General features: G+C 35.5%; 1 protein-coding gene across 1 annotated transcript; it reads left to right on the plus strand.

The window, feature by feature from the left end:
* The first annotated feature begins 360 nt into the window (after nucleotides 1-360).
* Nucleotides 361-5,475, plus strand: LOC139893084 (vacuolar protein sorting-associated protein 45 homolog). Its single transcript, XM_071876220.1, has 13 exons — nucleotides 361-662; nucleotides 1,126-1,327; nucleotides 1,412-1,491; nucleotides 1,588-1,815; nucleotides 2,000-2,125; nucleotides 2,215-2,295; nucleotides 2,426-2,567; nucleotides 2,692-2,870; nucleotides 3,263-3,418; nucleotides 3,822-3,929; nucleotides 4,014-4,135; nucleotides 4,566-4,697; nucleotides 5,060-5,475. Exons 1-13 carry the CDS (start codon nucleotides 573-575, stop codon nucleotides 5,118-5,120), a joined length of 1,707 nt encoding a protein of 568 aa, XP_071732321.1. The 5' UTR covers nucleotides 361-572; the 3' UTR covers nucleotides 5,121-5,475.
* The last annotated feature ends 6,549 nt before the right edge of the window (nucleotides 5,476-12,024 follow it).

Raw genomic sequence — 12,024 nt, forward strand, 5'->3', positions numbered from 1 at the left:
ACTATACGCTAAACGGACATCGTTAAAAAAACACTAAGTATTTCGGCCTATATTACATACATATACATACACGTCCATCAAACAATCCAACAAACTAGATATATTAGGTACCAAACAACGTATATCCAAAAACGACCGCGCGTCGAATACAGCCGCAGCAACGCGCAGTCAAATTTTTTTCTAGTTAGTTTTCAAACTCAATTTCAAACCATCTATCCAAATCCAAATATACATAAATTTGGTAGTTGAAGGTGTAAAATGTCATAACACATAACGTAAAGGTTAACACTTGAAAGTTATGTGATGTTCAAAGCAAACATTTTTCATTTTGCCCAATCGCTCCACCGTCCTCCGTCGCGCTGTGCATCTACATCCTCGAAGATCACATCTTTCTACACTTTCAAGTACACACATAAAACATAAATACACGATCACAAACCCTAATTTTGAAATTAAACACACACGCACAAATACAATTTAAGTCATTCGCTCAAAACCTAACGCAGATCTGTATCTGAAAACTATCTGTTGACGAATTACGATCAGGAAATACCATCTTTCAATTTGTAAAAATGGTACTTGTGGCCTCTGTTAGAGATTATATAAATCGTATGTTACAAGATATTTCTGGAATGAAAGTGCTCATACTTGATTCACAAACGGTAACTTCAACTCTTATTTTATTTTCAATTTTAATTTATGCATCTACTATATATGCACGTTGTTATAATTATGATTAGTGATTAGTGATGTTGTTTTCGAGTATTGAATGGATCATGTATATCTTTTAATGTAATTAGCATCTGATTCAATGTATCAAAGGGATTAGTAATAATCAGCTGATTTGTAGATGTTACTTGAAGTTCGTTGTACAGTTATATGTATGTTTTGTACGTAACATCTGAAATATTGTGATGGCTGAATCAATGCTATTGGGTTTTTAGGTTCCTGTTTTGAAATCAATGATCAATAGCATTTTGTTTAGTAGATATGGAGATGGAGATTGTGGCCCTGCTAAATAAATTCTTTAGGATTATGTATAAAATTGTACTTTCAGTCTCTAGTAATTGTATATGTTGATAGTTTATTGGATTCTTGGGAGTAATTGTATATGTTATGATGCAGGTTAGTGCTGTCAGTGTTGTGTATTCTCAATCCGAACTTCTGCAAAAAGAAGTGTTTTTGGTAGAATTGGTTGATTCGATCTCCATGTCAAAGGAGTCAATGTCACATCTCAAAGCTGTTTATTTTTTGCGCCCAACATCAGAGAATATCCAGCATTTGAAACGTCAACTAGCTAAACCTCGATTTGGAGAATACAACCTCTGTAAGTTTCTGTCAGATATATAAAGTAATAGCTTATATGATAGATTGATAGGTTTCTAATTGTATATGTTAATGTTATTTACAGTTTTCTCAAATATGTTGAATACTACTCAGCTCCATATCTTAGCCGATTCAGATGAACATGAAGTCGTTCAACAAGTCCAGGTTAGTATATAGTCTGATTTGTTAAATAGACTTTTAGTAATTTAGGCATGGTTGTTGGATTTGTCCATGAATCATGATTATAGTTCTATGTTGCAGGAGTTTTTTGCCGATTTTGTTGCAATTGATACCTATCATTTTACTTTGAACACACCTGCAAATCATATGTATATGCTTCCAGCTGTTATAGATCCTCCAAACCTGCAAAGTTACTGTGATCGAATTGTTGATGGACTTGCAGCTCTCTTTTTGTCTTTTAAGAAGAGGCCTGTTATACGATATTCACGAACATCTGATATTGCCAAAAGGATAGCTCATGAAGCTTCGGTGAGTTAAATCCTTTTCTAATTCTACTTGAGATACAATTCTGAGTTCTAGGTCTGTAATGATTTAGGCTCTTGAACTTTTAGTTCGTTATGTTTAGAAGAGTCTCAATAGTAAGAAGTGCTTGGATTAGCATTTTGGAACCTCACTTTTATTTTGTTTCTTCATCTTCCATTGGATGCAACAGAAGCTTATGTACCAGCAGGAAAGTGGCCTATTTGATTTCAGACGCACAGAAATTTCTCCTTTGTTGCTTGTAATTGATAGGAGGGATGACCCTGTTACTCCATTACTGAATCAGTGGACGTATCAGGTATAATCATTGAGGGTTTATAATCAAACTATATTAGATTAGATGCTTGAAATATTGGAAACAATAATATTCATTACTTATCTTTTTAGGCAATGGTCCATGAGTTGATCGGGATTAAAGACAATAAGGTAGATTTAGGAAATGTGGGGAAATTTTCGAAGGATGAACAGGTCAGCTTTACTTCTTTAATCCTTATATGCATATCTCTAAGTATATCTTCAGGAGTATGTTGAATTATTGCATTGTTTATATTTATAGACCTATTAAACCGGAAGTAAAAATTTATCTGTCTTTGGATAGGAGGTTGTATTGTCTTCTGAACAAGATGCCTTTTTTAAGGCTAATATGTATGAAAATTTTGGAGACATTGGAATGAGTATAAAGCGGATGGTCGACGATTTTCAGCAAGTGGCAAAAAGCAATAAAAATATCCAGACTATCGGTTTGTACAAATAGATCTTTATCATTATGTTGTTGCTATTAGTTAAAGGTGGAATGTTCAAATAATTACAACTGCAAATTGTTCAGTAACACAATCTAACTGTACCACTTTTCATCAAGTGCAGAAGACATGGCTAAATTCGTTGACAACTATCCAGAGTATCGAAAAATGCAAGGAAATGTGTCTAAGCATGTAACCCTGGTAACAGAAATGAGCAAGATAGTTGAGGAGCGCAAACTCATGTTAGTATCACAAACGGAACAAGAATTGGCTTGTAATGGTGGCCAAGGAGCAGCATTTGAGGTACCTCCACATTTTGTATTTTCATGTCAGTTTTTTTAATTTCCATAGTTATATAGTTATATAAGTTAGAATGTACTTTTAATGTATCGTCTTTTTAGGGATTTTGTTAAAAAGTTGTTCTTTAAAGGAAGAAAACAAACCAACATTAATTAATGTTAAGAAGGTAATATCATGTGTATGTGAGATGCCAGACCTAAATTAAACTACAACTTCATCATTATTTAGTGATGATTGAATAAGAGAAGTCATAAAGTAGGGGTTATAATGATGTGTATACTTTCATGCTTTATTTTTTTTAATTACATGATGTTTCTTTTTGTGTAGATTTTTTATTGTATTAGAGTTATCTTAGTTTAGACTATTAACTTGACCCCTGTGTGATTGTTTTGTAGGCTGTCACAAATCTTTTGAATAACGAGAGTGTCTCAGACATCGATCGACTACGTCTTGTCATGTTGTATGCTTTGAGATATGAAAAAGAGAGCCCTGTTCAACTCATGCAACTTTTCAATAAACTGGCTTCTCGCTCTCCCAAGTATAAGCCAGGGGTAAATGCACTATTAATATTAATACTTTGATTATAATCTGGTAGCGGTGGCAAAAATGGTGGGTCATTCAGGTTGGGTAGAAATGGGAACGGGTTGTTTTACGGCTTGTCAAAAATGGACAAAGAGTCCAATCATTTGATAACAATGATAAATTAATTTTCTAAAATAATACGGAGTAATGATTTAGAAGGTTTTATGCCATTGCATAAGAACTTGTTAAAATGGTATCCTTTAAGCTATTTTTTATCTCGTGCTAAAGATCGAACATAATCTGAATCGACCTTTTTGGAAGTAAATGGGTAGAAATTGTCATCTCTGCTTTGTTAACTAGAAATAAGCTAATATGGTCTTTTTACCCGTGAAACACAACTAATCTGATTATCTCCTTCTCTATTGATGACAGCTTGTACAATTCCTTCTAAAGCAAGCAGGGGTTGATAGAAGGACTGGAGATCTGTATGGTAACAGAGATATTTTGAACATTGCCCGTAACATGGCTCGTGGGCTAAAGGTTTGCATTAAACATGTTCCACTTCAAATTACTGAAATGCCCATGACAGTTCATTTTGATATTTTTGTTTTGTTTTGTTATCAGGGGGTTGAGAATGTGTACACTCAGCATCAACCTCTTCTATTTCAAACAATGGAGAGCATCACAAAGGGAAGATTGAGAGATGTTGATTACCCTTTTGTTGGGAATCACTTTCAGCAGGGCAGGTTTGTTCTCTATATGACATCTTATTTGCACTAAAATGTGCATCTTATAAAGATTCTGTTTAATGTAGTCAAGCGCAAATGTTTTCTTATGTTATTCTAGAGGTGTAATTCTGACCCATTTATTTACGAATGGGTCAATTGAGCTTATGTTTTTATCTTTAATGAGGGACGGGTGAAGCAGGCCAAATGGATTTGACAGGTTGGAAGTTGCCCACGATGTATTTTTTGATGAATAAACCTTTTAAATCATCTATAAATTATTATGTTATTATTGAAATACTATAGTATTTGTAATCTCTTTTGACCCATAATTTATTTATCAGTGTAAAGCAATTGATGAACTAATGTAATTTCTGTAAGCTTACATCGTGTTATCAAGTAAAACACAATTTTTTTCTCTTCATAATGCAAGCTTGTTCATTGATGGCAGGCCACAAGAGGTCGTAATCTTTATTGTTGGTGGGACGACATATGAGGAATCACGCTCAGTTGCTCTGCAAAATGCATTTAATTCTGGAATCCGTTTTGTACTCGGAGGTTCATCACTTCTAAATTCTAAAAGGTTAGCTGGTCAATAGTAAGATAATTTAATCATTTATGAAGTTAGCAGAGATCACTTATCATCTCTAGAGAATAATGAACGTCTGTTACATTCATACATGCATACATGTTACACGCATACTTGCATACATGCATACGTGCATGCACCATGTGCGATGTGTTTGTACATGTGTGGATACATCCACTTGTATGCACCATATATAATAGGTAGGTATGTGTATGCACACACGCGGGCAGGTATACATACACAATTATTGAGTGTAGTGATTTATCAAATGAAGCTAAAAATGGAAGTGATGGTCTAATATATTGTAAAATAGATATGAGTTTAAGTGTTTGAGATCTGTATTATGGTATTTGCAGGTTTCTGAAGGACCTTGAAGAGGCTCAACGTATTGCTCGGTCAAGCACCGGTGTTGTTTAAATTGATTTTTGCAACGTCATTTTCACTTTGAAAGCATGTAAGTAATCACTTTTTGAACTCGATTATGAAACGAGATGTAAAAAGATCAGGAGGTAACGATTTGATTAGGAATCAACCAAAATGTGTTACGTTATGATGTTCATAAGATTGTAAAAACTGAAAAGGATAGTATAATTAATATAGGCTAAATGGTTGTTATATCATACGATGTTAGTTGTCTTTTAACACTATAGCTGTATGATATAGCTCTGGTTTGATTTTCATAATTAGCTAAGTATAGAATTACAACTGTTGTGGACCAAGGACTCGTTGGGACCAGTCGGTGGTTAGGACCATTTAATATCACAACGGGTAGGGTCATCTTGTTTGGCGATATGCAAAAAGGGCCATCAAATCATTTACTTTGATAGTATGCAACCAAGTTAATAATCGAGAATGTTTGCAGTGTTCCATTCTTGGTACATACCAAATTAAGTACTTTTACCTTTTTAGAGGGAACTAACGGTTATACACGCCACCGCAATTATTTTAAGGCTTCAAGTGCTTCGAAATGTATTGAACTGTACAGGTTTGCTTTATGTGAATTTTAAATTTATTGTTATTGTATGTATTTTGTTAACATGACTTGTAAATTGTAAATATGTTATGCGACATCTTATATAGATGACACATAGGAATGAGCGTGGTAGTGTACCGATACCGAATTGTATTGATATCAAACTGTACCGAATCGGTTTGTCCTATATTAAGTACCAAATACCGTACTGATTTTAATCGGTTTGGTACCGGTACAACTCCGGTATCAATACGGCAAAAACTGGTACCATACTCGTTTGGTACCGAAAACCGTACTGTTTAAACTGGTATCAATATGTTCGAGTACATGGAGCTTTTTTGACATGGATTTAGGTTCGTGAACCCTCCGCATCTTGCAACCTTTCAGTGTTGATTAAAGAACACGGCCTCGTCATCGTCATAATAAGGTCATAATAAGGTTGTAAATGAGTTTGGAATCTTGAAAGTGACGGTTTTCTAAAAACTTGAACTCATGCCCAGTGGAATAAAGTTTACCTAAGAAAAGTGATTAAAATTATCTATCATCTTAATTATCTATCATCTTCTTCTGAAACACATTCTAACACGGCTTATCTCTCATTCTGTGGCCTTGAAAAAAAAGCACATTCTTTGCTCCTTGTGTAGTGTGGGATAAGAGTCTAGGGAGCACCAACTTATTTTCATGTAACGACGACGTTGCTATTTGGCTACATGCTTGGATTGATGTTTTCGTGTTCAACTTCGGGTCAGTTTAGGACATTTTTATTTGGTTTGATTACCGGTTCCATCTGTTAGAATTGTTGTGTGTTTATATTATTTAGAAGTGATTGATTAGTTTAGTTACAAGTAATTTAGTGTTTATATTATATAGGGGAAATTTTTGTAAATTAGATATTATGGAGAAGACTCGTAGTATTTTTTGAAAGTAATAGACTTTTATTAATTTGTGTTTTTGTGTTGTTTAGTACATCTCACTTTGCAACTCCATGTGGCTATTTATAGCCTAAACATGTCGGTTTAAACTAATCTAGACAACCTAGATATTTTTACAAACAAGGCTAGCATCTTCTAGATAATTACACCTAAAAATATCTAATTTAACTAATACTAGATGACTCTAGAAATACATTACAATATTTTAACACTCCTCCTTAATGTATTTCGGTGTTACTCCGAGCGTATTGCGTAAGAACTCGAACTTTGGTCTTGGTAGTGCTTTGGTGAAAATATCTGCAATCTGCTCTTCTGTCTTGCAGTATTTTAATTCAATATCTTTCTTGGCGGAGACTTCTCGCAAGAAGTGATATTTGATATCAATGTGTTTTGTTCTACCATGGAACACTGGATTCTTTGCCATCGCGATTACAGACTTATTGTCACAGAATATTTCTGTAGCTTCTTCTTGTTTTTCGCCCATGTCTTCTAGTATTCTCCTTAGCCATATAGCCTGATTAGCTGAGTTAGCGGCTGCGACGTACTCGGCTTCAGCTGAAGATTGTGCCACTGTTTCTTGTTTCTTTGATGTCCATGAGAATACACCAGATCCAAGTGTGAATGCGTATCCTGAAGTACTTTTCATGTCATCCACCGATCCGGCCCAATCACTGTCTGTGTATCCATGAAGCTTCGAGTCTATAGTAGGCTTGTACCATATTCCATAGTCCATGGTACCTTGCAAGTATCTTAATATTCTTTTAGAAGCTCCGTAATGTATCTGAGTAGGGTTTTGCATGTACCTGGATAGTAGACTCGTTGCGTACATGATGTCGGGTCTTGTTGCTGTTAGATAAAGTAGACTTCCAATGAGACTTCTGTATCTTGAAGCGTCTGCTTTCTCAGATCCATCTTCTTGTCTCATCTTCTCATTGGCAACTAGTGGTGTGGCGACGGTTTTACAACCGTATAGTTTAAACTTTTTCAAGAGATTTTCCGTATATTTCTTTTGACAAATGAAGATGCCTTCATTTTCTTGACTGATTTCGATGCCAAGAAAATAACGCATCAATCCAAGGTCGCTCATCTCGAACGTTTTCATCATGTCTTCTTTAAACTCTTGTATCATTCTCTCATTGTTTCCAGTATATATTAGATCATCGACATACAAGGAAATAATGAGAGTGTCAGAGTTACCTTGGGTTTTGATGTAGAGTGTAGGCTCACTTTGACTCCTCCTGAAACCTGAACTTGTGAAGTAGCTGTCAATGCGGCTATACCAAGCACGTGGCGCTTGTTTAAGTCCATATAAGGCTTTCTTGAGCTTTAGGACTTTTTCTTCTTTTCCTTTTTGAATGAACCCTTGTGGTTGCTCTACATATATTTCTTCTTCTAGAAACCCATTTAGAAAGGCTGATTTCACATCTAGTTGGTGAATCTTCCACCTTCGTTGAGCTGCTAGTGCCACAAGCGTTCTTATAGTATCCAGTCGAGCTACAGGTGCGAAAGTTTCATTGTAGTCGACCCCTGGTTGTTGTGAATAGCCTTTAGCTACCAGCCTTGCTTTGTGTTTTTGTATAGAACCATCAGGGTTGAGCTTTGTTTTGTAAACCCACTTTACTCCAATGATTTCTTTATTTTCTGGAGGATCAACTAACTCCCATGTGTTGTTTTTCTCGATCATTCTTATTTCTTCGTTCATAGCAGTAACCCATTTTTCATCTTTGGCTGCAACTTCATAGCTTTCAGGTTCTATAGTTGTAAAGTTGCAATCTCGTAGATCTCTGCTAACGCTTTGACTCTTCCAGGTGTTGACTCTGGACTTGACTCGTCTTGCACCAAAGGTAATCTTGTTGATGGAGAAGTTGGTGTAGCAGGGCTTATTTCACCGGTACTTTCTTGTTGTTCAGAATGCTCAACTTGTAGTGGTTGTTGGACTGGAGTTTCCATAGATATCCGAGGCAGATATGTTTGTTTTTTAACTTTGTCCTTTTCCCAGTTCCAAGAAGCGTCTTCATCAAACTCTACGACTCGGCTGATCACGATGTTATTAGTCTTCAGGTTATAGACTCGGTAGCCTTTAGACTGTGTGCTGTAGCCCAAGAATATTCCTTTTTCTGATTTTTCTTGGAGCTTGTGACGTTTCTCCTTAGGAACGTGGATGTAGCAAATACTCCCAAATACTCGCAGATGTTTCGCTGATGGTTTCTTTCCGCTCCATGCCTCAATAGGAGTCTTGTTTTCGACGGCTTTCGTGGGACATCGATTTAGTATATATACAGCCGTGTATACAGCTTCAGCCCAGAAACTGTTTGGAAGGCCTTTTTCGTGTATCATTGTTTTTGCCATTTCCATTACAGTTCTATTTTTGCGTTCTGAGACGCCATTTTGTTCAGGGGCGTAACCAACAGTGAGTTGGCGTTTAACTCCTTCATCTTCGCAAAATTTATTAAATTGTGTAGAGGTGTATTCTTTCCCTCTATCACTCCTTAGTGTTTTTATATAATGGCCACTACTTTTTTCTACGAAGTTCTTGAACTTCTTGAATATCGTAAATACTTCTGATTTTTCACGCATGAAATAAACCCACGTCATTCTAGAATAGTCATCGATAAAGAGAATAAAGTACCTGTTTTGGTTAAGAGACAGGGTCCTCATTGGTCCACATACGTCTGTGTGTACCAACTCTAGTATACCTTTCGCTCTCCAAGCTTTGTCACGAGGGAAAGGTTTTCGATGTTGCTTGCCCATCATACAGCTTTCACACGTGTCGGTGATCTCTTCTATGTTAGGCAAGTCTCTTATCATATTCTTCTGTTGGAGGATTTTTAGTGCGTGAAGGTTAAAGTGGCCAAATCTTCGATGCCATAGCCATGATTCTTCGACTTGAACTTTCATGGCCGTGCCTCTGATATACTCCCAACGAAGCGGAAAGTTGCGGTTCTCCATTGGCACTTCAGCAATTAATTTGTAGTTGTTTTTCTTGTCACGAATAACACATGAATTTTCTTCGAAGAGTAAAGAGTAGCCGTGCTCCATCATTTGTCCAACACTTAGCAAGTTACTTGCTAAGCTTGGTACTAGAAGAACGTCATTAATTGACCGAGTGGCGTTATTAGTTTGAACAGTAATTGTACCTTTGCCTTTAGTGTCAACAAGTGCTCCATTCCCTAGTTTAACGCGGGACTTTACGGACGTGTTGATATTATCAAATAACTTTTCATCTCCTGTCATGTGGTTGCTGCACCCACTGTCGATCAACCAAGTATCGTCCCTCTGTTTATTTGCGACATGGCAGGCATAGAATAGCTGATTTTTGTTCTCCGGTATATCTTCACTTTCTTCCGTGAAGTTAGCTCGATGATTTTGTTTTAAACGGCAATCTTTTTCAAGATGCCCAAATCTTTTGCAGTTATTGCATTGTGGCTTCCCTTTGTGGAAACAATCTTTCTCCAAGTGGTTTGTCCTTTTGCAAATGCCACATGGAGGATAGGTTTTTCTTCTCGAATCGAACCCGGTTCTGGGTTTTTCTCCTCCTCTCGAATTTTCTTCAAGATTTCTTTTCCCCCCATTGTTTGATTTTTGAGACCGTAATTTGAGTTTAGACTGAAAGGCACTTTCAAGTGAGTTTTCACTACGCCGACTCAGTCTAGCCTCATATGCTTCAAGAGAGCCAATTAATTCTGGTACCGACAGAGTCTCGATGTCTTTTGACTCTTCGATAGCAGTAATGACATGATCGTATTTTTCTGTCATACTAATAAGTATTTTTTCTACGATTCTCTTATCAGTTATGTTATCTCCATAGGCTCTCATTTGATTTACTATTTCTTTAATTCTAGAATAGTAATCTTTTACGGTCTCAGTCTCTTTCATATTTAAATTTTCAAAATCTCTTCTGAGAGTTAGAAGTTTGACGGATCTCACCTTAACATTTCCTTGAAATTCTTCCTGAAGGATCTTCCACGCCTCCTTGGCTGTCGTAGCTCCCATGATTCGTGGAAAGATAGACGGTGTCAAGGCTTGTTGGATGTAACCTAAAGCGGCAGCATTTCTTACAACATTTTTGTTGTATTTTTCCTGTTCTTCCGCGGACAGAGTTTCGTCGTCTTTTGGATTTGTAAACCCGACTTCGACAATATCCCACAAGCTTTGTGCTTGGAAATATGTCTTCATTCGGATGCTCCAAAAATCATAGTTGTCGCCATCAAAGATGGGGACGGGAATATTGTATGCACCGACGGTAGTCATGGTGTATTCGAACGAACGCCCAAAATGGCTCTTGATACCACTTGTTAGAATTGTTGTGTGTTTATATTATTTAGAAGTGATTGATTAGTTTAGTTACAAGTAATTTAGTGTTTATATTATATAGGGGAAATTTTTGTAAATTAGATATTATGGAGAAGACTCGTAGTATTTTTTGAAAGTAATAGACTTTTATTAATTTGTGTTTTTGTGTTGTTTAGTACATCTCACTTTGCAACTCCATGTGGCTATTTATAGCCTAAACATGTCGGTTTAAACTAATCTAGACAACCTAGATATTTTTACAAACAAGGCTAGCATCTTCTAGATAATTACACCTAAAAATATCTAATTTAACTAATACTAGATGACTCTAGAAATACATTACAATATTTTAACACCATCACTAAAAAGGTTCGACTTTCATGTATCGATGTTGCCACTTTTTGGTGGATCGGACGTCTTCAAAATGATGTCTTTTTCAGGTCATATAATATCAGGAAAAACGAAACGTATGACGATATTAGACTTTTCATTTTTTCTTGATAAAATTCTAAAAGTAAAACATTTAGTCATGTAACAAATGTAAGTCCTATTTTGTAATTTTAGCTCCTTGCTAAATCGTTTATTTTTGATAATGCTTATTGTTCAAAAAAATAAATAAAAATATAGTATGTGTTTACCCGTTTGACCAAGTCAATTTCTTCTTAATTCCAACCTATCTCAATAGCCAATTTCTTCTCCAATCCCAACCTATCTCAAAAGAAGTTTCGCCTTAAAGATTCAAGAAGGTTAATCGCACGACTAAGTGTTTACCCACTATTATAAATTAAATTATATGCATTATTATAAATTTACCATCTAATTCATCCATTATTATAAATTTACATTTACATTATATGCATTATTAGTAAGTTATAATGTACAACTAAGTAATGCATATGTTTGATGAATATAGTAATATAGATGGGATATATATCATTAGCCTTTACCCACTATCATTTAAATGCTTGTAATATAAAAGATTATTAATACCTCTATTGTTTATATCATTCATTGCCTTTTCATTTGTTGTTTCAAACTCACAAGCTTCATTACATGCATTAAATTATCACTAATTACATTTGAATGTTCTAAACTTCTATTTTATTTTATCAAAGAGTCAATG

This window comes from Rutidosis leptorrhynchoides, chromosome 2 (genome assembly GCF_046630445.1).
Source record: "Rutidosis leptorrhynchoides isolate AG116_Rl617_1_P2 chromosome 2, CSIRO_AGI_Rlap_v1, whole genome shotgun sequence".
Lineage (NCBI taxonomy): Eukaryota > Viridiplantae > Streptophyta > Magnoliopsida > Asterales > Asteraceae > Rutidosis > Rutidosis leptorrhynchoides.